General features: G+C 39.7%; 1 protein-coding gene across 4 annotated transcripts in view; it reads right to left on the bottom strand.

Moving 5' to 3' along the window:
• Nucleotides 1–27,486, bottom strand: part of COL14A1 (collagen type XIV alpha 1 chain) — a 230,376-nt gene that overhangs the window by 10,567 nt on the left and 192,323 nt on the right. For all 4 annotated transcript variants that reach the window (XM_089898775.1, XM_089898774.1, XM_089898773.1 and 1 more), the window contains exons 42-44: nt 19,430–19,465; nt 18,361–18,427; nt 15,308–15,496 (exon numbers count right to left, since the gene is read on the bottom strand). In XM_089898775.1, the coding sequence (XP_089754901.1) occupies nt 15,308–15,496; nt 18,361–18,427; nt 19,430–19,465 (292 nt within the window). The remainder of the gene's footprint in view (nt 1–15,307; nt 15,497–18,360; nt 18,428–19,429; nt 19,466–27,486) is intronic.

Below are 27,486 nucleotides of genomic sequence, written 5' to 3' on the forward strand. Positions count from 1 at the left end.
TTGTTTGCTCTAGTCATGGCTTCCTTTACTGCCTGTCCAATCAATCTGCACATTTTCTCTGGTCCCACACTCAGAAATCAGCCCTGTGGTTATCATATTTCTTCAACTTACTTCCCTTGGTTTACACACTTGCCCTCTGCTCGGAGCAATACTTGGGGTTGATTTTAATAGGATTTATCCTGTTCACACTGATGACTTGCCCAGGATCTGGCCTTTGGTTATCAGTTTCCTATTTTCCTTGGCCTGTTGGCCTCTGAGTGGGAAGATTTTACCCATTCCTATGGTCCCATGACCACACCAAGCACTCAGGCTGGAGTCTCATGCTACTCCAAGGAGCAGAGACATTCCCTCTTTATTCCAGACATTCTGAGCAACTCTCAGAATTTATGCCCCGGCAGATATGCAAGGCCTGGGTAATGTTTTCATTGTAATTCTACCAAGAAGCCACAGAAAATGTGAGACAAGGCTTCAGCTATGTTATTATATTGTCTGTTGCCTGGGAAATGGCTGGTGATAAATTCCAAGTATAGTCTGTTTTTCACTCAATGTATGCTTGAATGCCTGCTAGGTACAAGGTACTGGATCAAGTACCTAGCTACAAGGTGGCAGATTAATTGGACTCAATCCAACAAGTATTTTATGTCCTTTTCCAGGCTCTGCTGTTTTTACATGCTTGGCCCATAGGATTAGTACCAGCATGTGGAGCTCCACATTTTGTGCTACGGTGGCCAAGACTGGAAAATACATGTTGGTTTTTGTTTTTGTTTTTGTTTTTGCGGTACACGGGCCTCTCACTGTTGTGGCCTCTTCCGTCGCGGGGCACAGGCTCCGGACGCGCAGGCTCAGCGGCCATGGCTCACGGGCCCAGCCGCTCCGCAGCATGTGGGATCTTCCAGGACCGGGGCACGAGCCCGTGTCCCCTGCATCGGCAGGCGGACTCTCAACCACTGCGCCACCGGGGAAGCCCCTACATATTGGTTTTAAATGTAAAAGAATCTTTGCAAACCACTGCTAAGGGTCCCTCTCCCTATTGCCTTTTTCATAAAACAACTAGTCATCTAGTATGCCTCTATAATTCAGGGCTCAGCCAGGGAATGGTAAACCACTCTAGATCTTTCAGGCAGAGGGAATTTAATACAGGGATTTGGTTACATGGGTGACAGAAGGACTGAGAAACCAAATAGAAATGATGAGGCAACCCATAACATTAGCAACAGCAGGAAGCAACTATCACCCCTAGGTGTGCAGGGACAAAGAGAGGAAATGGTGTGCCTGGAGCTTTCTGGTAGGATCTAGAGTGAGAGTGAGAGACGCTCCAGTGGAAGCAGGAGCCACACAGGGGCTGTAGCCACAGCTGGAGTGGCAGAGGAGGCAGGGGTGGGGCTAAGAGGAGAAATAGTCTGACTTTTCTCCTCCTCTTACCCTCTAATCCTCCGCAGTGCCTCCCATTGGCTGAACCTGCTCAGGAGCAGAGGGCAAAGAAGCCTGGAAACACAGTGATGCACAGCTAAAGGAGGGAGAGGAGCAAACCGAAAGCAAACTCCCAGTCCAGTCCTAATATCAGGTACTGAGAATTCAGAGTCAAAAGCATCCTTCCTGCCTGTCACAGGTCACCATGCAGTAGAGAAAACAGACAAACGAGTAGCTATAATGCGGTATGAGAATTGCAACAACAAAATATGAGGGCATCAAACTGAGGCACCTGTGGGGGATCTCGGAACGCTTTCCAATAGAGCTGACCGTCGGAGTTAAGTCTTGAACAGCAGGCATTAGGCAAGGAAAGAAGGGATGGATGGAAATGCACATGCAAAGGCTTGCTGATGAGAGAGAACAGGGAGTACCTGGGGAGCTAGAAATGGTTTGGAAGAGCTTTGGCGGCTGCTGGCTGGGGAGTGGTCTAGGTCACGTCAGGACAAATTTTGTGTATCAGACTGAATTTGAATATGAGCCCTTACGTGCATAGAACTCCTTCAATACTTTCTACCTACCCCTTTTTTTTTTTGTTTGTAGTAAGTCATACTATTTTTCTTAAAGAGGAACTCAAACTGTTTAAGCTTCGGGACCCACAAAACCTGGGTCTGCCTCTGCTGGATGCTACAAAGCAATACAACTAGCTGAGGTGGACCAGAATCCCAGAGCTCAACCCCACCAACAAACACTGTGTGGTCTTCCCTGGTGGCACAGTGGGTGAGAGTCCTCCTGCCGATGCAGGGGACACTGGTTCGTGCCCAGGTCCGGGAAGATCCCACATGCTGTGGAGCGGCTGGGCCCGTGAGCCATGGCCGCTGAGCCTGTGAGTCCGGAGCCTGTGCTCCGCAACGGGAGAGGCCACAACAGTGAGAGGCCCGCGTACCGCACACACACAAAAAACAAAACAAACAAACAAAAAAACCACTGTGGTAGTCCCACTGAAAAGCTGAGGAAAACGCACTGAATCATTAAGTAGTGCTACCCAGTAGCCAAAGGGACCCACTCACCAGATCAAGAGCAAGACAACAGGATAGTTTGCACTTCAATGTTTTCTATCGCTCAGAGACATGATAATATAGGCAGGAGGTCCTCAGGTCTTTTGACCACAGACATCTAAATTAGACACACTTACATTTGGGCAGTGGAGGGCAGGGGGAAGCACAGAGGGAGGAGGCAGTGAAGGAGGGAGAAGGGAGGACAGAGGAGAGAAGATGATGAGGTACCCAGCTCATCATCACACACTAACCCTATCTCCTTGTTTGCAGGTTGACAGTTCACAGCTGCAGGGGTGGAGCAAAAGAGAACAGAGATTAAATAGGGCACCAGGAATCCTGGTGTTTTGTCCATCTAGTTTTGCCACTGATATTATGACCTCATAGGTACATAATAAGAATGTCAGACCAAACGCCAATCTATCACTTTCAGCTCCAAAGTTTTGATTGCTCTTCCTCAAATGCCATATCATTTCCAGCGCTGACTGTTGGGAAAATTATAAATGATACAAAGTTAGCAGGAAAATGAGCCAGTTGCTATAGCTTAAAAAATGAGTATTGTAGGTTCAGCATGAATTCAGCCATTTGATGGTATTTAAATAGATATTTAAATTAGAGCTTGGTCTGGTCTTTATTCTTTACAGAACTGAAAAGTGATGTGATGCTCTCCACTCTCGGAAAAGAAGGGAGTTTTGTCAGGGTATTGGGACAAGGCCAGGGTCTATGGAGTTTAAAACAAAATGTGTTACAGCCAACAGCCCTTCATAATAAGCATGAAGAATCACTATTAAGGTAAATACATCCTATATCTTGGATCCTCATCATGTTTTTCTGAACTAGTAAAAAGTCCAGAAAAGTCAAATTACTTTGCTATATTCATATAATAATTTAATGTCAAAGTTAAATCTAGAACCAATGAAAATGGAAAGGGTTAATGAATATATCTTCTCTATGTATGTTTTCACCCATCTACACAAATGCATTTGGTATACTTATTTACTATAATGTATTTATTGCTTTAAAAGCCATGTCAAAAAATTCACTGAAAATGGTTTTTCATAGCTAATATAAACAGCTTTAGTTTTATCCTATAAACTAGTACATGGTATACTTCCATTTCACTTGTTTATGTTCAAGGCCAGAAATTTAGAAAATGACAAAATGCATTTCTACATTTAAAAGATAGAGTGGGGAAAAGAGAATTGGATGAAGGACATCAAAATGTACAAACTTCCACTTATAAGATAAATAAGTACTAGGGATGGAAAGTATGACATGATAAAAATAATTAATACTGCTTGCTTATATATGTAAATTGTCAAGAGAGTAAATCCTAAGAGAAAAATATTTTCACAAGAAAAAATCATTTTTCCAATTTCTTTAATTTTGTACATATACGAGATAATGGATATTCACTAAACTTACTGTGGTAACCATTTCATGGCGTACATAAGCCAAATCATTATGCTATATGCCTTAAGCTTATACAGTGTATGTTAATTATATCTCAATAAAACTGGAAGAAAAAATGATAAAAAATAAAGTAAAGGGAGTCTCTCTCTTTCTCTATTTCCAGATTTGTGTGTGCACACGTGCACACACACACACACACACACACACACACAGAGGCAATATAGGCAGAAGATCCTTTGACCTTTTTACCACAGACATCTAAATTAGACACACTTAAATTTGGGCACTGAAAAATCCAATGCTTTTCCTATGCATTTAGGAAATGCATATAAAATATATCCAGTATAACCAAAACTTCTATTTAAAAATTTCACCCTGCTTTTCCGGCTAAAATTATATGATGATGATTTGAAGAAAATGCTGACGTTGTCAACTGGGCAGTCATTGGCTATTAACAGGATGTCTTTAGATTGATGAACTAAACCACATGGGCTTCTGCTTTTATCATGGCTCTAGGGTTGAATGAGAAATGGCAGCCAAAACGCTAGCCAAGTGGTAGTTAACACCATAAATCACTTATGAGTCATGAAATAGCTATCAGATAACAGGTATTATGAGGAATAAAAGGAAAACAGACATTAAATTTGGTTTGTGGGGAGCATGTAGTCTCATCGGTGAAACAGGATTAACAGAGGTGAAACCAATAAAGGACAATTCAAGAAAGTATATTCTACCTTGGCACTAAACAACATGTTTTACACAGTAATGAGGTAGGGATCGGCCATCCATTCATTTGTCAAATATGTGTTCAGGCTCCTTTGTGGGGGATGCAGAGATGAAAGGCACAGTCCCATTCAAGGAACTCACAGTCCGGTGGGAAGACAGACAAGTACAGCAACAATTACAATATAATGGGAAACTGCTATGATGGAGGCATGTGTTTGGGGACCAGGGAGTACAAATGAGAGAGATGTTACTCAGATCTTCCACCTGTTCATCCAGTTGGAATAATGTAGTGTAGCAACAACAAACACACTGGCCAAACAAATAAACCACAGTGAGGGATGAGTGGTCTGGCAGAGCTGACTCTTGAGATGAGTTTCAAAATTTGAGTCTGATTGAGCCAGAGGAAGAAAGAGAGCTCTGGGGAGTCAGAATAACATGTGAAAATCCATGAAAGGCTATAAGAACAGGGCACAACAGGAATCAGCCCTGAGTATGGAAAGGAAAAGGCATGTATGAAGATGTGGTAAACCGAAATAGTGGTCTGAATTCTTCACTATTCTGCAAGAGAATTATGCATCTGTTCTCTTGCAACAGGCTCATGCATTTCCCTATCCCTTGGATTTTGACTTGGCCGTGTGACTTGCTTCAACCAATGGGATATCAGTGGGCAATGATGTGAACAGAGGTTTGAAATATGACTGGTGGGTGGGTTGCCCTGTTTATTTCTGCCAATGCCATGAGGAGAACATAGTCTAGGGAGCTACTGCCCACCCCCCCCCCAGCCAGGGCCCCAGCAGAGCAGAGCTGCCCTTGCCTCCCACAGACATGTGGTGAGAAATAATATCTATTGCTGTATGTTACTGAGATTTTTGTGGTTTGTTATGCAGCAAAAGCTGACTCATACTGAGAGCCCTGAGTAATTCAGTTTGGCTAGAGCAAAGGGTACAGACTCGAAGTGAAGCTGACTGGGAAACATAACCTGGGACTACACAAAGATATCTTCCTGAGATGGCATTAACGTTGGGCAGTATTTCCAGCATATTACCCGTTACCTAAGACAAGGACTGAAATCCAATGCAAAGAATCTGCTACAACCTACTACACAGACATTCCAATTAAGGATTTCCAAAAAAATTTAAGCTACAGAAACAACTATATCAGTTTTCATGGCAAAAAGAAAACGAAACAACAGTTACAGTTTTTTGTTATTGTAATAGTCATATTACAGTAGTACGAAGAGTGGGGACACAATTTAATGATAATTTTAATTTGTCAATGACTTCTTAAAATAATTCTTTGTGTTTGACTGGCAAATGATTTTATCCTGATTACAATGAATTCCAGAAGGAGGGACACGAAAAGTGTTAGTCTAAAAAAAGCCTTTTCCAATAGGTGCTACTCTTTCAAGGTACTTAAATCTACATCTTATATTTCCCTCTAAAAAGCTACATCTGGCATTTGAATACTTTAAAGGAGGTGGGGGAGAAAGACACCCATTTAAATGGCAAAAACAGGCAGACACAACATGAGCCAACCCTTCACAAGTGTGCTAGAAGTCAGACTGCGTGGAAATCATTCTTACAGATGAAAGCATCACCGTGGTTACATGGCAAGGGCAGAAAACCCTGGTTGAATTTAGAACAATGTGATTAAATACATATTCACAAATTCCATGCTCCTCCCTTCAAATGTACAGCTTAGCCCCCCTCTACTTGAGCATGGGCAGGGCTTAGTGACTCCCTCCTAATAAAGAGAATATGATGAAAGTAAAGCTGTGACTTCTAGGACTAGTTACAAAAGGTACTGTGGACTCATCCCTGCTCTCTTGCAGGGATTACTGGCTCTGAGGAAAGCAGCCGCCATGCTGTGAGAACATCCAAGCATCCCTATGGAGAGACTTATCCTTCCCATGCAAATATAAGCAGGGCAGTCAGGGAGGGCCTGAGACCCTGCTAATCATTCCTGATAGTGAGTGAGCCAGCCATCCTGGAAGTAGATCTGCCAGCCCCATTTGAGCCTCCAGCTAACTGTAGCCCTGACTGACATCTTAACTGCAACCTCATGAGAGACCCTGTGCCAGAAGCACCCAGCTAAACTATTCCTGAATCCCAGACCCATAAAATCCATGATTATATATGTTTTGTTGTTTTAAGCTTCTAAGTTTTAGAGTAATTTGTTCATAGTAATAGATCAATACATAGGGCTTCTTTCTGCAGCCATGGTAAATGCAAAGGGTCACTCTGTAACAGGAAAAAAAAACAACAACCTACAAAATAAAAGATGGTACAAAGAGATAAAGAGAAAGAGCATTCATTGTCAATGCCTTAAGGTCACTATACATTAGGAAAACACAATCCATCAAACCTTCAGAGAAAGGTATTGTTCCAAAGGACATTCAAATTGGACTTTACTGGATAATTAATGGGTGTGAAAAGAGAAAACTATTTCTCTGGAATTCATCTCTCAGGATATGAGAGGGAGGGGATAGGAAAGCAAGAGAGGAAGAAGACAAACATGTATTTCAGCAGATTTTTATCAGCAATGGAAAGACGATGTCTCATGCAGCTGAGTATCAACCATAATACAACATCACAGGGAAGACTTGTAAATATTTAAGCATCAACCAGTAACTTATTATGAGAGCTCTACTGGCCCTCTATCTTTCATCAAGTTGATCTGCCCCATAAAGAGAATTTTTCCAGGAATAAACCAGGATACAAGGGACATTAAGAAGTTTCACAGATGCTTACCATTGAGGCATTCCTGGCTCACAACTACTATGCTTCACTTCTGAATTTGTGACCAAACTTTTCTGCCAAATGTATCGTCTATGCCAACAGCTCTTTTCAACCACAGGAATTGAACATAAGAACCCTACTTCTCTCACCCAGCTTTGAATCCACTGGGGACCTAGCTTTTTCTCAGCCCTGTGGATTCACAGTAAACTGTGGCACGAGCATAAGGGACTCAGTGTTAGCTTTAGTGTGTCATCTGCTGCCCTGACAGCCACTTCTTTGTCTCTGAAAGGTGGTGTCACTGACTTTAACGGCAACCAGAAGATGGCCGATTCCTTTTCTATCTGTGTTTGCTTAGGGGAGTTCAGTTGTGTTTCATCTTATCCTTCTCCCATCCCCCTTTTCTCATTTTCTGAAACAAAGATAATCTTTTTCAAGTTAACCACAGAACCTGACTGATAAAAATTGATCTTTAAAGATTGTCTTTCTTTACATCCAGTCATTAGAAATTTGGTCTTCGGTGGCAGGGAAAGCTCAAGGAGAGACATTTTCCAACTTCAAGAGTCACTCAGGGATTTTATCCTCAAAGAACAATAACAAATTAATCCTGAGAGCCAACAGAGGTTAGAAACTGCCCTAGCATCAAGCTTTTAGACAAACGTGATATTTTCTGTTGATTAAAATGACATTCCAATATTAATATTTTTTAATCCTCAATAATAATATTGGAGTGACTAGAGCTCTTACATCCAAAAGATTTGATCCCACAGAGTAGACGTAAAGTGCTCATGAAATTTATAGAAACCAATGAAGTCCAGCAAAGGGAAAGTCTTTGCAATGATAACTTCCAGTCATTTCCAGTAAACTTTTTTTTCAGGTGCTGGCATAGGGAAAGACATGACCCCGTCTAGTAGGAAAAAAGACATAATGAAAAATCAAGAGATGTGTTAACCAAAACACATGTGCCTGAAAAAGTAGGAGAAGGTAATTTACATTTATTTGCATGATGCCAATGATGTACTTGCTATCTTAATAGATCTTCACTGTGAACACAATAGAGACAAATGCAGAGACATAAGTAATTGATAAAGCTCAACTATATCATCTTGAATTTGGAACTGCTGCATTTTAATAATTCTTAAATACAGGTACATTTTGATTTATTCTTTATGTTTCCATTGTAGTTATGCTGGAAATCTGTATATTGGAATAAAGTATTTGACCATAAATTACTCTCCTTTTACTTCTTTATATTACATAGTACGACACTCTATTTTTTTAAAATTATGTGTGAAGGCAGGTAATATTTATTATCTATAAATTTCAGTTTAGAACAGTAACAGAAATGTTGCAAATTATTTGTTATAAATAGGAGACAATATGTTTGCTAGGGCTGAGAATCATGGCTTTATAGGTTTCAAGTCCCTTCCCACCTCAGGACCTTTGCACATGCTATTGCTGTCTTTGCCTAGAATGTCTTCTTCTGACTTTCTTTCTTACTGATATGGCAAACTCCTAAACTTTCAGGTCTCGGTTAAAACAGCACTGACTCAACAGAGTAAGTCAGAGTCCCCTCTTCCATGTTCATAGAGCAACCTACATTTTTTCATAACACATAAAAACTGAAATTAAGCTACTCATGTATTTTTTTGTTTAATATCTGTCTCTATGCTAAGTACATAAAAGGCAAGAGCTGTATCCCCTCTTCACCACTATGCTGTTAACATCCAGCACCAGGCCTGACATGTAGTAGATGCTCAGTAAGTGCTGGTTAAATGAATGAATGAAGATTCAGAAAGATTAAGCAGCCAAGATTACACAGCTAGTATGTGGCAAAGTTAGGATCCTAACCCATATGTGATTGATGCCCCAAACTGCATTCTTTCCCTCCCATCATGCTGTTTCCAGCTAAAGCAGCATCACACATAGTAAGGTGAAAACAGTTTCTCTTCTAAAATATCAGAAGTGAAACAAGATTAAATTACTTTGTTCCAGGTTTCTCCCTGTTTGCCCCCAGGCTGAGATATTATAATAGAAGTGTAACTTCTATTGCCAGATCCATGACCAATTTCCCTATAAGTTACTGCCCTACTGGGCCTATGCTAAAATCTAGAAGAATTGTCAAGTGCCAAAATATATAACCGTAAAAAATGCTTTTATCAGGGACTTCCCTCATGTCCCAGTGGTTAAGAATCCACCTGCCAATGCAGGCGACACAGGTTTGAGCTCTGGTCCGGGAAGATCCCACATGCCGTGGAGCAACTAAGCCCATGAGCCACAACTACTGAGCCCACGTGCCACAACTACTGAAGTCTGCGTGCCTAGAGCCCGTGCTCCGCAACAAGAGAAGCCACTGCAATGAGAAGCCCGCGCACCGCAACGAAGAGTAGCCCCTACCCGCCGCAACTAGAGAAAGCCCACGTGCAGCAACGAAGACCCAACGCAGCCAAAAATAATAAATTTTTTAAAAAGTGTCTTTATCATGTTCGTAGGTACCCAAAACAGGTCACCTGACTTCTCAAAGCTGGTCATCTGCCGGGTCACGGATGCCCCAAGGCTATCCAAACACAGCAGAACAGAGTGCATTAAGAAGCTTGCAAATAGTACAACTACAACCCACTAAGACACTGGTTAGTCTAGCAGTTCACATGCTATGAACTGTGGATATTAGGAGCCATAGTGAAACAGGGTTCACCAAACCCTGCACAGTGCTGGCCTCCTCTGTGAAACCCCTGCCAAGCAATGAATTTAAAGGTGACAACAGGGCAGAGGTGAGCAAGCACAGATATTCTGGAATCATACACATCTGGGTTTGAATTCTGGTCCCCTGCTGTTCAGCTGTGTGGCCTTTGTGACAATTGACCATCTGGCTGAGCCTCAGTTTCCTCACCTAAAAATGGGGCTAATACGGATCTCATAAAAGTTTTATGAACATTAATAACGTACTAAGCAACTGCTGGCTTATTAAGTAATTGCTTAATAAATGATAGCACCATTTCTTATCAAAGGCCACAGTGCTGTCTTCCTCTAACTTCTGACAGCATGTACTTTCCATATAACTTGCTTAGCAGTTGCCATCTCCCTGCTTGTACATTTAGGAATATATCATACTCTTTCCTCATCCAAACCGTGTCTTCTATTTTATCCAAATGAGATTGTATATATGGGACCGAGCACAATATTGCCAGATGCATCTGGCGCCTAACATAACAAGCAAAAGCCATAAATCATAGTATTATCTCACACACTGCCCAGCCAAGAGCTTTACATAAACCTTGAATTTCATAAATATTTGTTGATTTATTATAGAAAATAAACCACCTATGAATTCCAGCTGTTATGGATATACAATCTAAACATGAAAATCTTTAGTTGGATGGTTCCTCTGATCCAGTATATTTTGGAGAATCATGGAAACTGAAGGAGTTGCATGAAGACTGAAATCAGGGAAATTTCCCAGTTCTTTTCAGATAAATAAGTAAACTGAATTTTGTGGACTCTAGACCAACTAAGCTACTGTTGTCTGGGTTCATAGATGGTTCAAGATATCAGTGTGGATAATGAACATTTAAATAAATGGAAAAAGGAAATAAACAGATTGGTCATCTGGGAATGACATGCAGAGATCACAATTAGAAATTGAGTTGTCAAGAGGATCTCGTTAGAGTCACACAAGGCTAATTGGAGAGTGAGTTAAGGTCAGAATAGTTAGGACTCAATTGTCACAGTTCAGGGAACAACAGAGGAACCTCAGAGCTGATCCCACCCATTTTTCTAAATTTTGGAAGCCAGGCTACAGAGCCATTTACCTGAAGATGGTGCAGAGTTTAATGGGGAAAGGCAGCAAAAATGTAGCCTAGTCCATGGAGGAATCGCTTTTCTTTGACATAAGTTAACAGTGAGGAGAGAAAGCAGGCGCGTCACATTTTGCTTCTGTGATGCAAGTGGAACCCCTTCAATTCTGGGTGCCAATAATCAGCCAAGTCTCAGCTGGAGTTTAAGCTTTGGAGGAACAACGTGAGCTGCAGGATCTCTTTGAATCATTAAAGTCTGAGGATTCTCTCTCTATTACAACCTATGGGAGAAGACAGCTAAGAGACTGTTCCACACAATCTTATGAAAAATACTTTAAGGAGACAAAGGGTTAATGAGAGCGAGAAAGACAATCAGATGGAGTGAAAATACAGTCTTCTGTTAGGAAATAAGGAAAGTCGTGAATGGTCGTCTACTTCACCGAGCTGATGTGGAAGGAATGTTTGCAATTTCTATTCTCTAAAAATGCATATTCTTTGGATATTTCAATGATAAGAATGGCGTTAATCAGGGGCTTCCCTGGTGGCGCAGTGGTTGAGAGTCCGCCTGCCGATGCAAGGGACACGGGTTCGTGCCCCGGTCTGGGAGGATCCCACATGCCGCGGAGCGGCTGGGCCCGTGAGCCATGGCCGCTAAGCCTGCGCGTCCAGAGCCTGTGCTCCGCAACGGGAGAGGCCACAACAGTGAGAGGCCCGTGTACCGCAAAACAAAAACAAAAACAAAAAGAATGGCGTTAATCAAAGATCTTGAACTAGAACAGTGTATTTCAAACTGAGGTCATAAAATCCAAAGGTGCCCCTTAGCCATTTTTTTTTAATGTTTATATTGGAATATAGTTGATATACAATGTTGTATTAGTTTCAGGTGCAAAGCAAAGTGACTTAGTTATACATATATCTCTTCTTTTTCAGATTCTTTTCCCATATAGGTTATTACAGAGTATTGAACAGGATTCCCCATGCTGCCCCTCAGCCTTTTAACAAAAGAAAACAGGAAACAATAGTAAGGGAAAGTATTATTTCTATTTGCCTCAGTTATATAAGTTTGAATGCACAGACATGCACATGCATACAGCATCATGATGTAAAGTGTATTTCTTCTTGTTCATTATGTTTTAAGAAGTTTGAAAAACTAGAATAATCAGATGGAGTACTTCTGGTGAAAAATTAGCCATATCAATAGAGTCATGAATTTTTTTTTTTATGAAGACTCAGCAGAAAGTGGGGTTCCCCTCAATGCTATGCCAGAATCTTAACATCCATATTTCTTTCAGTCTTTCTTTTGTAGCTTATTATTTGTCTAAGTACACCGCCTAGTAACAGTACTTATTTTTACTCATTATAATAAAGTGTCCTTTTAAAATTGTATTCTACAGTATAGTGATAATCATATTTTATACAGAAAAAAAATCAAACTGAGCTCTGGTTTTTATTTCCAGTCCTGACATTGGCTGACTTCTAGCCTCTTTGGGCCTTGATATCTTTATAAGCTTCTTTTTTATATAAAATGAGAGGGTCAGGAGAAAAGATGGCTGAAGTTTCTTCAGTTTTAAAATTCTATTGTTTTGATTTTGTGGAAAGGCAGACATTTTTCTGTATCAATCTTTTCTGGGTTTTTGGACCACAAGGCTAATATCAAAGCATGAATCACTTTGCTGTATACCTGAAACTAACACAGCATGGTAAATCAACTATACTTCAATAAATATTTGTTTAAAAAAATTATTGTTTTCCTTGCAACCATGAATCCCAATTGCAACAGGATTGAAATACTTTGCTGGGAATGAAAAGTCCCCTGGGCGCTGGCCTATAAACCCCTACCTTAAACCCCAAAGCACACCCTCCCAGTTGGTGAACAACCAAAATCACCTTCCCTCATGCTCAGAGGGCATTTCTCACTTTCTCTTACTGTCATCCTGTGTTTGTGAAATACAGGATTTTGCTTATCTACTATACTCTTTCGGAATATATACATACATGTATGTCAGAAAATTATATCATGGAAATTCATATTTCGAGGGCTGTCTGGACCACTGTTTGAGGATCCTTGGCTGACTTTTCTCTGATCTAAGCATTCAAGTGTTCTTGCAGAGCAGGAAAGACTCAGTCTGGCAGGAATGAGGACAGGACTTCCAAAAAGAACAAAGACAACTTGTGACTTGCCGAGAGTGACTCAGGCGCTGGCTCTGTGCTCCCTGAGTCACAGTTGATCCATCACCAACCCCATTAGAGGGTGTCCTGTTGACAGAGGTGGCCACCTTCCTGGCTGCCAGATCGTTGGTACACTGCGAGGAAATTATGTCCTTCTCTACATCTGCTGATTTAGTACCCTGGCACAGGAAAACCCTTTAGAAAGGAAAATCAGAACTGGGTTGCAATCAAAGCAACAATTATCTGATGAGGACCTATTATTGCAAAGCAATTCAGACCTGAGCCCTGCTTTCTGCCATCATGCTGTTCATTAACATGTGATGACTGCTAAAATGGGTGGGAGAGATGGTCAGAGCATCAGGTATTCTGGGGGTGGAGACATCTGTTGGTCCAGAACAATCAACAAAAACTTCATGCATGAGACAGGGGTTAAGCTGAGCCTTGAACTAAGAGTGAGATTCACATAAGGCAGGGAAAGGAAAGGACATTTCCAAAGGGGGAAGAACAAAGTGTCCAAAAGTGCAAAGGCAGAAATGCACATGGCCTGTTGGCATGGATCAAGAATAAACATGAGATATTACCTTGGTAATCTGCATTTTACATCTCAAATTTGATCAAAGAAGTATATCCTACCCATCTCATTACAGCAATATGACTCACAAGAGCAGATAGGTACTAGTTAGCTTTTCTCCCAATCTACATTCCATAAAATTGTGTCCTAGAAAATACTTTTATTGGTTATCTCTTTTCCTATCACTTTCTTTGTGGCTGATATGTAACCTCTTTTCCCACCTCTCTTTGATCTGATCTGCTTCTGGAGTGGGAGATCTTGGCCAATTACAGAATAGGGTGAAAATCAGTCAAAAGAGTCCATTATTGTATTACACAACACTGCTAAGACCTGTAAAGGGTAGAAGAAAAGGCTAAGTAGGATCTCTATTGGAAAGAAACTTTAGTAGGAAAGATTAAACATTGGCCCATGGAACTGTTAAATAAAATACTGCCTCATGTTATAGGAAGATGAGCCACAAACAGTATTTAATTTCAAGTTTAGAACTGGCATGGTCTACATAAGCACATGTAAATCATATGTTGATATGACTCATGCCTTACCTCAAGGCTGACCATTGTCTGGTATGGGCACTGCACAAAAAAATGTACCAGACCTAGGAAGTGAGCTCTCTACTTGCCATGACACATGTGGACAAAGAATGCTGCTTGCCATATGAGCAAACAAAAGATGTTGTGTCCATCAAGCCAGCAGCCACTACGGCTGCCCCCAACAGTGCACCCTGAGGAGATTCAGGATGGAAAAGAACAGAATACTGGCTCTAGGTAGTTAAGGTTCGTATCAAAGGAATGATTTCAATGAGCCCAGACTCTTGCATCTTCCCATTCATAGGAAAGTGCTAAATTCATTAATTTGAGATGCCTGTTTTTCCTTAATTAACAGTTCTCTTTTGATGTTCCCACTACCTGGTTTTTGTTGCAAAACTCCTACAAATCCAGGTCCTCCTTCATCTCTTCAGAGCAGCTCCTCAGACCCATCTGAGAGGCTGCATCCCAGGCTTAAGTCCTCAGTGAGTCCGCCAAATAAAACATAATTCTCAACTTTTAGGTTGTGTGTGTGTGCTTTTTTTTCAGTTGACACATATGTTTGATGCTACATCTGTCCAGAGTGGGATATCATTTTGTAATTCTACCTGGATGGGCATATTTTTTTTAATTCATCCATCTAGTGGGGACCTCTTTCTCTCATAAGCTCAAAAGCCTTTTAGAGGTGAATTGGGGTTTCTGATCCTCCCTTTGCATACAAGCAGACGTGGCTCTTAATAAACGTTTTGTAGATTACTCAATTTTCTCAATATTGGGAATTAATAAACAAGAAGCTGAAGAATAGATGGAATAGAATTAATTTAGGTCCATTATTTGGAACTTTATCATTGCATAAGCACCACCGTTACACTCTTGTTTCGGCGCACTCAGTGAGAGGAGTGGTCCAGCTTACCTCGTTCTCCTGGGGTCCCTGGCACACCCGTATTTCCTGGGAAGCCTGGGGCACCTGGGGGTCCTTGATCACCAGGGGTTCCAGGTGAGCCTGGTCTCCCAGGCTCTCCAGGAGGCCCTTGGATGGTCCGAATTGATGTTGACTGGCTGGGAATCTGGTTGAGGATGGCTGTGTACCTGGCCATATGACCTGAGACACGAAGGACAAAGAAGCATTCGATGAACTGTCACACGTAGAAAGGGAGAACTGAAGGTATTATCTGTCAAGGTTCCAAACAATTCTGTTAGACACCCACCAATAGGAAGAAGCACATCCCTCTGAAATAAGTTGATTTCCAACTGAAAACTTTTTGCATTTTACTTTGGATGATATTAACAGCTGGACTGTATTCAAGTCGCATCTCATGTGTTTGGAATTCCACAGCTCACGTCAGCATCTCAGTAAACATCACTGACCAGAAATCATAAATTTTATCTTCACCCCCAACATTTATCTGACCCCTAAATCCTCACCCAGCTGCCCCTTTTCCCCAGCGATTTCCACCCAAGTAATATGTCTTTTTTCCAACCCACAAAGCCTGTTCCACCCTCTTGCTCAGTAATCCCCAGACAAGTGCTCTGTTTCAACTCATTTCTTCATTGCCAAGGCTTTTTGCAGAAACCTTTACTTGGGTCCCAGCTGCAGAAACTCTGAATAGCTTTATTTTTTAAAAAAATCTGGCGCTCTCTCCCAGAATCCCTTAATTCAGCTGTGCCTGGAAGAATGTATTTTAATAATTAGAAGTATAGATTGAGAAAGTATTTGATACCATAATGCCCCATTTTTCAGCATCATCAGGAGATAACATTTTCCCAAAGAAGTGAACTTTCCAGATGACTGTCATTTATTCCTTTGTAAACATTCAACCCTAAATAAAGAATAGTAACCATTTTTAGAGGGATGATTTCTAAGATATAGTCAATGCGTTCTTAAGCATAGGACCATGACTGTAAGTAGGATTGGCCTCCTGATGACCCAGGAGCCATTAGTAGGCATGTTCATGAATGTTTGGGTGGGATCAGACATTTCCACATCTGCTTTTTGAGCTTCCTCCTTTGATAAAAGGGCCATCCTTTATTATTGATACTTCTCTAGCTGTCATCACCTCAGTCTCACACAGCTTCCTACATAAACTTTCCTAGCATAATTCAGATCTGGACTAAAAACCAGGTAACTGAGCATGTGAGGAATTATATGCTAAATGATAATCAAGTTCTGAGGTGAAGCCTAAGGAAGGAAATAAGAAGCCCAGAGAAACGTGAAGTGGTGTGTGGGCAGATGAGTGAGGTACCAGAAATAAAGCTTCTGGGTGGGTTGGGTTTTGCTCATAGACTGGCATAAAATCTCTTCTATTTTTTTCCTCTGACAATGACATTGACAGGCAGGGCCTCCCTATTTTACTGACATGTTTCAGCTCTTGTATAACCCCTGTTGGTTTCTATTTCCTAGAAGTTATTCACAAGAATCTGAGAATTGCTGATGGGAAAAACTGGATTTTGGACTCTCAATTTTTAGGGCATGTTTCAAATAATCACATATTTATATAAGATTTTTATTCTACAGTGGAATAAGATAGCAACTATTGTGAAATCTTCCTTATATTATAGTCAGTGAGTCATATGAGAATTTAACCCTTAGGTTTCCTTAAAATCATTACCCACCCATTTACAGTGTATACTTGAAATGAGAAACTTACAAAATAATCCAAGGTACAGGTTAGCTTTGGACATATTCTACTTAATGTTGTTTCCCTTTTATAATTAATTGTATTTTCAGAGATCCTATTTTGGCATTAAACTTAAGTAGTTTCATTTAACTGATAAATTCTTTCACAACCACTAGTTTGGGCAATATAATACAAAATGAAATAAAGTTAAAATATAGGGAGCATTACTACTACATTTGAAGATAGTAGCTTTGTATTCAGTTTGCCCTAAGATTTACGTCTTAATGAAAACTCTTCCAAGCCCCTGTAGACCTTCACTCCATGCTTTCTGCAGGATGAGATCTGGGTTTATCTACTGCAGATGGAATTTTGGACCCAGCCAATAGCATCTTCTTGGACACTTACAGGATTCCCAAACTTCCCAGGTTAAAAAAATATAACCTCAAAGCTGTTAAGGCAGCCGCTTAGGTAATGTTGGCCTTGGAGATGGTGGATGCTACAGAACCAGGGGGCTTGGCAGCAGAGTTAGGCCAGAGCTGTCTGGGTTTGAGAGGAATATTTCATCTCCATGTGGCCTCAGATCTTTGTGGAACTAAACAAATGACTGGCAGAGAGAAGGGCCCACTCTAGTAACCCTCTGGTTAGATTACGGAGACAAAATATAAAGTCAGTGGGCAGGGGAGAAATGCACAGATGCGTGGGTATGTAAGTGAATGAGCATGAATCAGTAACTGAAATACTGGCCTGTGGGAAAGTTCAAGTTTAAAATGAAGAAATGGGACAGGTGTGATATAAAGTGTGTTCCAGTGTAATTTTTGGCACGGAGCCCAAGTATCATGTCAAATGTTCACATGAAGCCTGTCCCCATGTGTGCATGTATGTTTGTGTGTCTGCATTTTTTCTGGTATGAATCTTAAAGAATAAAGGGAAGGGCCTTGGGCCAACCAAAAGAAATGGGTAAGAAAGAGATATGGATTTAAATCTAGGGGCTTGAATGTAGCTTCTGATGCCTTAGCTTGGCAGCTTTCAAGTGCTGAGGACTTGAGAAAAAAATCTATCTATTTGGAGAGATGAAGAAGAAATAAAAGATTTGATATGGACAGTCAAGTTAAACCTATATGGGCAAACAGAGAGTTTTTGGACAAACAACAGAGAGGAATTTGGTCTCTGCACCATCTATGCAGAACTCTAGGGTAATATGTAATGATCACTTAGATGGGTTAGTGATGGCCATCTGTAAAGCTTATGTTTCTGCAACAAGACAAAGCTTAGTCTTTACGCTTGTGTGAAAGGCAAATTCCCATTTGGACGTGTAATAAAAAAACATCTGTAACTATAATGCACTTACTTTGGATGAGCTGTTCGCACACCTGATGTGCCACTGCTCTCACCATGGCTTGAGACTGTAGGTCACCCTGGATGAGAAAAAAGCAGACTGCTGACTCTCAGCCACAAGCCCAGCCAATGGCAGGACTTCCAGGATGGAAATGGGACTTGACCCATTGTTCCCAACCTAGGCTCTTTGTCTCCTAGCAACAGGTAGGATTGACCACCATGGTGCACACGGAGAAGGTGTAAGCAATCTGGCACTCATGGTACAAGGTTCCTGAGAGCCTTTATGAAATTAAAAAGTTCAAGTGTTTCTGGCCACAGATTCTAAAAAATTTACTAGTTTTGTAATAAACCCATACATATTTAATGCCTTATTTATCGCTCTTTAGAGCTTGTAAAATACAGCAATTTCTCAACCAGTGGCTTACTTAATACTAATAGCAACTCGGAGGAAAGATGTTAAATCCATCTTACAGATGAACAGAGTTAAACATACTGCCCAAGTTTTCACAGAGGTAACTGGATGAGCCCAAGGTCACTGCTGTTTCTACTAGAGCCGACAGCACAATTATATGAGCAGTGGCACAATTTCTCAAAGGATATAGAAGACCCCTAAAATAAACTGATCTAAGTTTCACAGCCAGTTCTTTGATTCCATGCTGCCTTTGTCTTCCTTGGTTCCCATATTGGAAATACACAAGCCTCAATCTACCGCTTGGCATTTTGAATAGAGCTTTTACTTTTCTGAAGCCTTTTCACATCCATTATATTATGTCTTCATTAAATCCACTTTGTGAGCTAGATGAGTTTCATTCTCTCCATTTTAGCCTGAAAGAAACGGCCTAAGGTCATCTAGCTGGATAGTAGCAGATCTGCAACTAGAAGCCAGCACTCCTGACTTCTAGCCCACAGGGTGGTTTTCCCTTGAAAATGTGCTCACAGCCAAGCGAGTTGAGGAGAGGGGGAAGAGGAGTGGTATTAGAGCAATGAGTAATCATGAGAGTAAATGGTTATCCTTTATCAGGCTTATGCAACAAAAGATGTGCAGTCAGCTGCGGCTGGTCAACACTCCAGAGGATACTTACTCTTTCTCCTCTTTCTCCCTTTGCTCCAGGGACACCCTGTAAAATTTTAAATTGTCAAGTTACTTGTGACACTGCACTCAGCCAAGCATGACAGTGTATCTTTTCTTATTGTATCAACATTTTTTATTAGCTCTCATAATTCTACAGCAAAAATAGATACACAGCAACAGGGTTAAACAAACAGCAACCTGTAAACTCATCAAGCAGAGATAGCTGTTTTAAACATTTTACTCCTCCAGCCTTTGAATGCACAGACACAATAGGTTTTAATACAAAATTGGGATCATGCAGCAATACTGCTTTGCAACATAGTGTCACTGAATAAGTCATTCACATCTTTTCACACAAAACACCACCCTCTGAATTGTACTTTACTGATGCTGCATAATTGATTTCACAAATCTCTGCTGAAAAGATAAACTGTTTTAATTTTTGAAAGAATATCTCTCACAGAAAGGAAAAGATCTTCCAACTTAAGAGTTCAAGTAAAAGATGAAATCTGTGAAATCCCACATCCTCACTCTGCTTTCCATCCAGAATAACAGCAAACAATTCTTTCTCCCTGAGTCTCCCTGATGATATGAGCTTGTGTTAACACGAATTGTCAGCTGAATCATTATTTTGTTTTGTGGCTTAGCTACTCTTTGATCCATAGGAAACTTTACCATATCTGTAAAACCTTTTACTGATAAAGCAATGGCGTTTTTAGTGTTTCTGCAATGAAATTACATGTATAATGCAAAACATGTGTCTTCAGAAGAATTTCATCTTTTTGTTTCAACTCCAAGGCAGTGTAATAGATTTATTGAACAACATTTTATCCTCTCTATCAAAAGGATAGTGAGTGCCATTTAGAGATGGAATTTGCCACATTGTCAGACTGTTCCCAGTTGTTACTATAATCTCAACAGGCCCCAAATCAAACTCACATCATCTCCAAAATCTCTATGCAGTTAGTCATCCAAATTCAAAATTCTGGGTTCACCCCACGGTGTGCAGGTAAACTGGCTTTCTGGGAAAATGAAAAGCCCTCACTTGTACTGTTTGCTGTTTTCAGAGGTGTAAATGCTTGTACTATGGCTGATTTCAAGTGACAAATGTGCTGTCACTGAAGATGGAGTTTCAAAGGGAAGAGAAGCACAAAATCTACTCTCCCAAGCATGTACAAGCCAGTCCAAGCCCACCACTGGTTATATCTTTTACCCTTCCTTCCCTTGCCTCCTTTTTTTCTTTTTGAATTTTATTTTATTTAATTTTTTATGCAGCAGGTTCTTATTAGTTATCCATTTTATACATATTAGTGTATATACGTCAATCCCAGTCTCCCAATTCATCACACCACCACCGCCCCTGCCACTTTCGCCCCTTGGTGTCCATACGTTTTTTCTGTACATCTGTGTCTCAATTTCTGCCCTGCAAACTGGTTCATCTGTACCATTTTTCTAGGTTTCACATATATGTGTTAATATACGATATTTGTTTTTATCTTTCTTACTTACTTCACTCTGTATGACAGTATGCAGATCCATCCACATCTCTACAAATGACCCAATTTCGTTCCTTTTTATGGCTGAGAAATATTCCATTCTATATATGTACCACACCTTCTTTATCCATTCGTCTCTCGATGGGCATTTAGGTTGCTTCCATGACCTGGCTATTGTAAATAGTGCTGCAATGAACATTGGGGTGTGTGTGTCTTTTTGAATTATGGTCTTCTCTGGGTATATGTCCAGTAGTGGGATTCCTGGGTCGTATGGTAGTTCTATTTTTAGTTTTTTAAGGAACCTCCATGCTCTTCTCCATAATGGCTGTATCAATTTTCATTCCCACCAACAGTGCAAGAGGGTTCTCTTTTCTCCACACCCTCTCCAGCATTTGTTGTTTGTAGATTTTCTGATGATGCCCATTCTAACTGGTGTGAGGCGATACCTCACTGTAGTTTTGATTTGCATTTCTCTAATGATTAGTGATGTTGAGCAGCTTTTCACGTGCTTCTTGGCCATCTGTATGTCCTCTTTGGAGAAATGTCTGTTTAGGTCTTCTGCCCATTTTTGGATTAGTTTGTTTGTTTTTTTAATATTGAGCTGCATGAGCTGTATATATATTTTGGAGATTAATCCTTTGTCCATTGATTCGTTTGCAAGTATTTTCTCCCATTTTGAGGGTTGTCTTTTCGTCTTGTTTGTAGTTTCCTTTGCTTTGCAAAAGCTTTTAAGTTTCCTTAGGCCCCATTTGTTTATTTTTGCTTTTATTTCCATTACTCTGGGAGGTGGATGAAAAAGATCTTGCTGTGATTTATGTCAAAGAGTGATCTTCCTATGTTTTCCTCTAAGAGTTTTATAGTGTCAGGTCTTACATTTAGGTCTCTAATCCATTTTGAGTTTATTTTTGTGTTAGGGAGTGTTCTAATTTCATTCTTTTCCAGGTAGCTGTCCAGTTTTCCCAGCACAACTTATTGAAGAGACTGTCTTTTTCCCATTGTATATCCTTGCCTCCTTTGTCATAGATTAGTTGACCATAGGTGCGTGGATTTATCTCTGGGCTTTCTATCCTGTGCCATTGATCTATGTTTCTGTTTTTGTGCCAGTACCATATTGTCTTGATTACTGTAGCTTAGTAGTATAGTCTGAAGTCAGGGAGTCTGATTCCTCCAGCTCTGTTTTTCTTCCCTCAAGACTGTTGTGGCTATTTGGGGTCTTTTGTGTCTCCACACAAATTTTAAGGTTTTTTTGTTCTAGTTCTATAAAAAAAAAAATGCCATTGGTAATTTGATAGGGATTGCATTGAATCTATAGATTGTTTTGGGTAGTATAGTCATTTTCACAATATTGATTCTTCCAATCCAAGAACATGGTATATCTCTCCATCTGTTCGTGTCATCTTTGATTTCTTTCATCAGTGTCTTATAGTTTTCTGCATACAGGTCTTTTGTCTCACTAGGTAGGTTTATTCCTAGGTATTTTATTCTTTTCGTTGCAGTGGTAAATTGGAGTGTTTCCTTAATTTCTCATTCAGATTTTTCATCATTAGTGTATAGGAATGCAAGAGATTTTTGTGCATTAATTTTGCAGCCTGCAACTTTACCAAATATATGGATTAGCTCTAGTAGTTTTCTGGTGGCATCTTTAAGATTCTCTATGTATAGTATCATGTAATCTGCAAACAGTGACAGTTTTACTTCTTCTTTTCCAATTCGGATTTATTCTATTTCTTTTTCTTCTCTAATTGCCATGGGTAGGACTTCCAAAACTATGGTGAATAATGGTGGTGATAGTGGACATCCTAGGCTTGTTCCTGATCTTAGAGGAAATGCTTTCAGTTTTTCACCATTGAGAATGATGTTTGCTGTGGGTTTGTCATATATGGCCTTTATTATGTTGAGGTAGGTTCCCTCTATGCCCACTTTCTGGAGAGTTTTTATCATACATAGGTGTTGAATTTTTGTCAAAAGCTTTTTCTGCATGTATTGAGATGATTTTTTCTTCTTCTATTTGTTAATATGGTGTATCACATTGATCGATTTGCGTATACTGAAGAATCCTTGCATTGCTGGGATAAATCCCACTTGATCATGGTGTATGATCCTTTTAAGGTGTTCTTGGATTCTGTTTGCTAGTATTTTGTTGAGGATTTTTGCATCTATTCATCAGTGATATTGGTCTGTAATATTCTTTTAGTGTAGTATCTTTGACTGGCTTTGGAATCAGGGTGATGGTGGCCTCAGAATGAGTTTGGGAGTGTTCCTTCCTCCGTAATTTTTTGGAAGAATTTGAGAAGGATGGGTGTTAGCTCTTCTCTAAATGTTTGATATAATTCACCTGTGAAGGCATCTGGTCCTGGACTTTTGTTTGTGGAACATTTTTAATCTCAATTTCATTACTTGTGATTAATCTGTTCATATTTTCTATTTCTTCCTGTTTCAGTCTTGGAAGGTTATACCTTTCTAAGAATTTGTCCATTTCTTCCAGGTTGTCCATTTTATTGGCATAGACTTGCTTGTAGTAGTCTCTTAGGATGCTTTGTATTTCTGCGGTGTCTGTTGTAATTTTATTGATTTGAGTCCTCTCCCTCTTTTTCTTGATGAGTCTGGCTAATAGTGTATGAATTTTGTTTATTATCTCAAAGAAACAGCTTTTGGTTTTATTGATCTTTGCTATTGTCTTCTTTGTTTCTATTTCATTTATTTCTGTTCTGATCTTTATGATTTCTTTCCTTCTGCTAATTTTGGTTTTGTTTCTTCTTCTTTCTCTAGTTCCTTTAGGTGTTAGGTTAGGTTGTTTATTTGAGATGTTTGTGGTTTCTTGAGGTAGGATTGTATTGCTATAAACTTCCTTCTTAGAACTGCTTTTGCTGCATCCCATAGGATATTTTTTATCATCTTTATTAGAGTATAATTGCTTTACAATGGTGTGTCAGTTTCTGCTTTAAAACAAAGTGAATCAGTTATATGTATACATATGTCCACATATCTATTCCCTCTTGCATCTCCCTCCCTCCCACCCTCCCTATCCCACCCCTCTAGGTGGTCACAAAGCACTGAGCTGATCACCCTGTGCTACGTGCCTGCTCCCCACTAGCTATCTATGTTACGTTTGGTAGTGTGTATATGTCCATGCCACTCTCTCTCTTTGTCCCAGCTTACCCTTCCCCCTCCTCATATCCTCAAGCCCATTCTCTAGTAGGTCTGCATCTTTACTCCTGTCTTGCCCCTAGGTTCTTCTGACCATTTTCTTTTTTTTTTTACATTCCATATATATGTGTTAACATACGGTATTTGTTTTTCTCTTTTGACTTACTTCACTCTGTATGACAGTCTCTAGGTCCATCGACCTCACTACAAATAACTCAGTTTCATTCCTTTTTCTGGCTGAGTAATATTCAATTGTATATATGTGCCACATTTTCTTTATCCATTCATCTGTGGATAGACACATGGGTTGCTTCCATGTCCTGGCTATTGTAAATAGAGGTGCAATGAACCATTTGGTACATGACTCTTTATGAATTATGGTTTTCTCAGGGTATATGCCCAGTACTGGGATTGCTGGGTCATGTGGTAGTTCTATTTTTAGTTTTTTAAGGAACCTCCATACTGTTCTCCATAGTGGCTGTATCAACTTACATTCCCACCAACAGTGCAACAGGGTTCCCTTTTCACTTTAACCTCTGCAGCATTTATTGTTTGTAGATTTTTTGATGACGGCCATTCTGACCAGTGTAAGATGATATCTCATTTTAGTTTTGATTTGCATTTCTCTAGTGATTAATGATGTTGAACATTCTTTCATGTGTCTGTTGGCAGTCTGTATATCTTCTTTGGAGAAATGTCTGTTTAGTCTTCTGCCCATTTTTGGATTGGGTTATTTGTTTATTTGATATTGAGCTGCATGAGTTGCTTGTATGTTTTGGAGATTAATCCTTTGTCAGTTGCTTCATTTGCAAATATTTTCTCCCATTCTGAGGGTTGTCTGTTCGTCTTATTTATTGTTTCCTTTGCTGTGCAAAAGCCTTTAAGTTTCATTAGGTCCCATTTTTTATTTTTGTTTTTATTTCCATTTCTCTAGGAGGTGGATCAAAAGGATCTTGCTGTGATTTATGTCATAGAGTGTTCTGCCTATGTTTTCCTCTAAGAGTTTGATGGTGTCTGGCCTTACATTTAGGTCTTTAATCCATTTTGAGGTTATTTTTGTGTATGGTGTTTTTGTGTATTGAGTTTTCTAATTTCATTCTTTTACATGTAGCTGTCCAGTTTTCCCAGCACCACTTATTGAAGAGGCTATGTTTTCTCCACTGTATATTCTTTCCTCCTTTATCAAAAATAAGGTGATCATATGTGCGTGGGTTTATTTCTGGGCTTTCTCTCCTGTTCCATTGATCTATATTTATGTTTTTGGCCAGTACCATACTGTCTTGATTACTGTAGCTCTGTAGCAGAGTCTGGAGTCAGGGAGCCTGATTCTTCCAGTTCTGTTTTTCTTTCTCAAGCTTGTTTTGGCTATTCGGAGTCTTTTGTACTTCCATAGAAATTGAGAAATTTTTTGTTCTAGTTTTGAGAAAAATGCCATTGGTAGTTTGATAGGGATTACATGGAATCTGTAGAATGCTCTGGGTAGTAGAGTCATTTTCACAATGTTAATTCTTCCAATCCAAGAACATGGTATATCTCTCCATCTATTTGTATCATCTTTAATTTCTTTCATCAGTGTCTTATAATTTTCTGCATACAGCTCTTTTGTTTCCTTAGGTAGATTTATTCCTAGATATTTTATTCTTTTGTTGCAATGGTAAATGGGAGGATTTTCTTAATTTCACTTTCAGATTTTTCATCATTAGTGTACAGGGATGCAAGAGATTTCTGTGTATTAATTTTGTATCCTGCTACTTTACCAGATTTATTGATTAGATCTAGTAGTTTTCTGGTAGCATCTTTAGGATTCTCTGTGTATATTATCATGTCATCTGCAAACAGTGACAGCTTTACTTCTTCTTTTCCAATTTGGATTCCTTTTATTTCTTTTTCTTCTCTGATTGCTGTGTTTAAAACTTCCAAAACTATGTTGAATAATAGTGGTGAGAGTGGACAGCCTTGTCTTGTTGCTGATCTTATTGGAAATGGTTTCAGTTTATCACCATTGAGGACGATGTTGCCTGTGGGTTTGTCATATATGGCCTTTATTATGTTGAGGAATGTTCCCTCTATGCCTACTTTCTGGAGGGTTTTTATCACAAATGGGTGTTGAATTTTGTCAAAAGCTTTCTCTGCATCTACTGAGATGATCATATGGCTTTTCTCCTTCAATTTGTTAATATGGTGCATCACATTGATTGATTTGCATATATTGAAGAATCCTTGCACTCCTGGAAAAAACCCCACTTGATCATGGTGTATGATCCGTTTAATGTGCTGTTGGATTCTGTTTGCTAGTATTTTGTTGAGGATTTTTGCATCTATGTTCATCAGTGATATTGGCCTGTAGTTTTCTTTCTTTGTGACATCCTTGTCTGGTTTTGGTATCAGGGTGATGGTGGCCTCGTAGAATGAGTTTGGGAGTGTTCCTCCCTCTGCTATATTTTGGAAGAGTTTGAGAGGATAGGTGTTAGCTCTTCTCTAAATGTTTGATAGAATTTGCCTGTGAAGCCATCTGGTCCTGGGCTTTTGTTTGTTGGAAGATTTTTAATCACAGTTTCAATTTCAGTGCATGTGATTGGTCTGTTCATATTTTCTATTTCTTCCTGCTTCGGTCTTGGCAGGTTGTGCATTTCTAAGAATTTGTCCATTTCTTCCAGGTTGTCCATTTTATTGGCATAGAGTTGCTTGTAGTAATCTCTCATGATCCTTTGTATTTCTGCAGTGTCAGTTGTTACTTCTCCTTTTTCATTTCTAATTCTATTGATTTGAGTCTTCTCCCTTTTTTTCTTGATAAGTCTGGCTAATAGTTTATCAATTTTGTTTATCTTCTCAAAGAACCAGCTTTTAGTTTTATTGATCTTTGCTATCATTTCCTTCATTTTTTAAATTTATTTCTGACGTGATCTTTATGATTTCTTTCCGTCTCCTAACTCTGAGGTTTTTTTGTTCTTCTTTCTCTAATTGCTTTAGGTGTAAGGTTAGGTTATTTATTTGAGACGTTTCTTGTGTCTTAAGGTAGGCTTGTATAGCTATAAACTTCCCTCTTAGAACTGCTTTTGCTGCATCCCATAGGTTTTGGGTCGTTGTGTTTTCATTGTGATTTGTTTCTAGGTATTTTTTGATTTCCTCTTTGATTTCTTCAGTGATCTCTTGGTTATTAGGTAGTGTGTTGTTTAGCTTCCATGTGTTTGTATCTCTTACAGATACAAACACATTTTCCTGTAATTGATATCTAGTCTCATAGCGTTGTGGTTGGAAAAGATACTTGATATGATTTCAATTTTCTTAAATTTACCACGGCTTGATTTGCGACTCAAGATATGATCTATCCTGGAGAATGTTCCATGAGCCCTTGAGAAAAAAGTACATTCTGCTGTTTTTGGATGGAATTTCCTATAAATATCAGCTAAGTCTATCTTGTTTT

This window comes from Delphinapterus leucas, chromosome 17 (assembly GCF_059928025.1).
Source record: "Delphinapterus leucas isolate spDelLeu-1000000601 "Yukka" chromosome 17, BTC_Dleu_Yukka2, whole genome shotgun sequence".
NCBI lineage: Eukaryota > Metazoa > Chordata > Mammalia > Artiodactyla > Monodontidae > Delphinapterus > Delphinapterus leucas.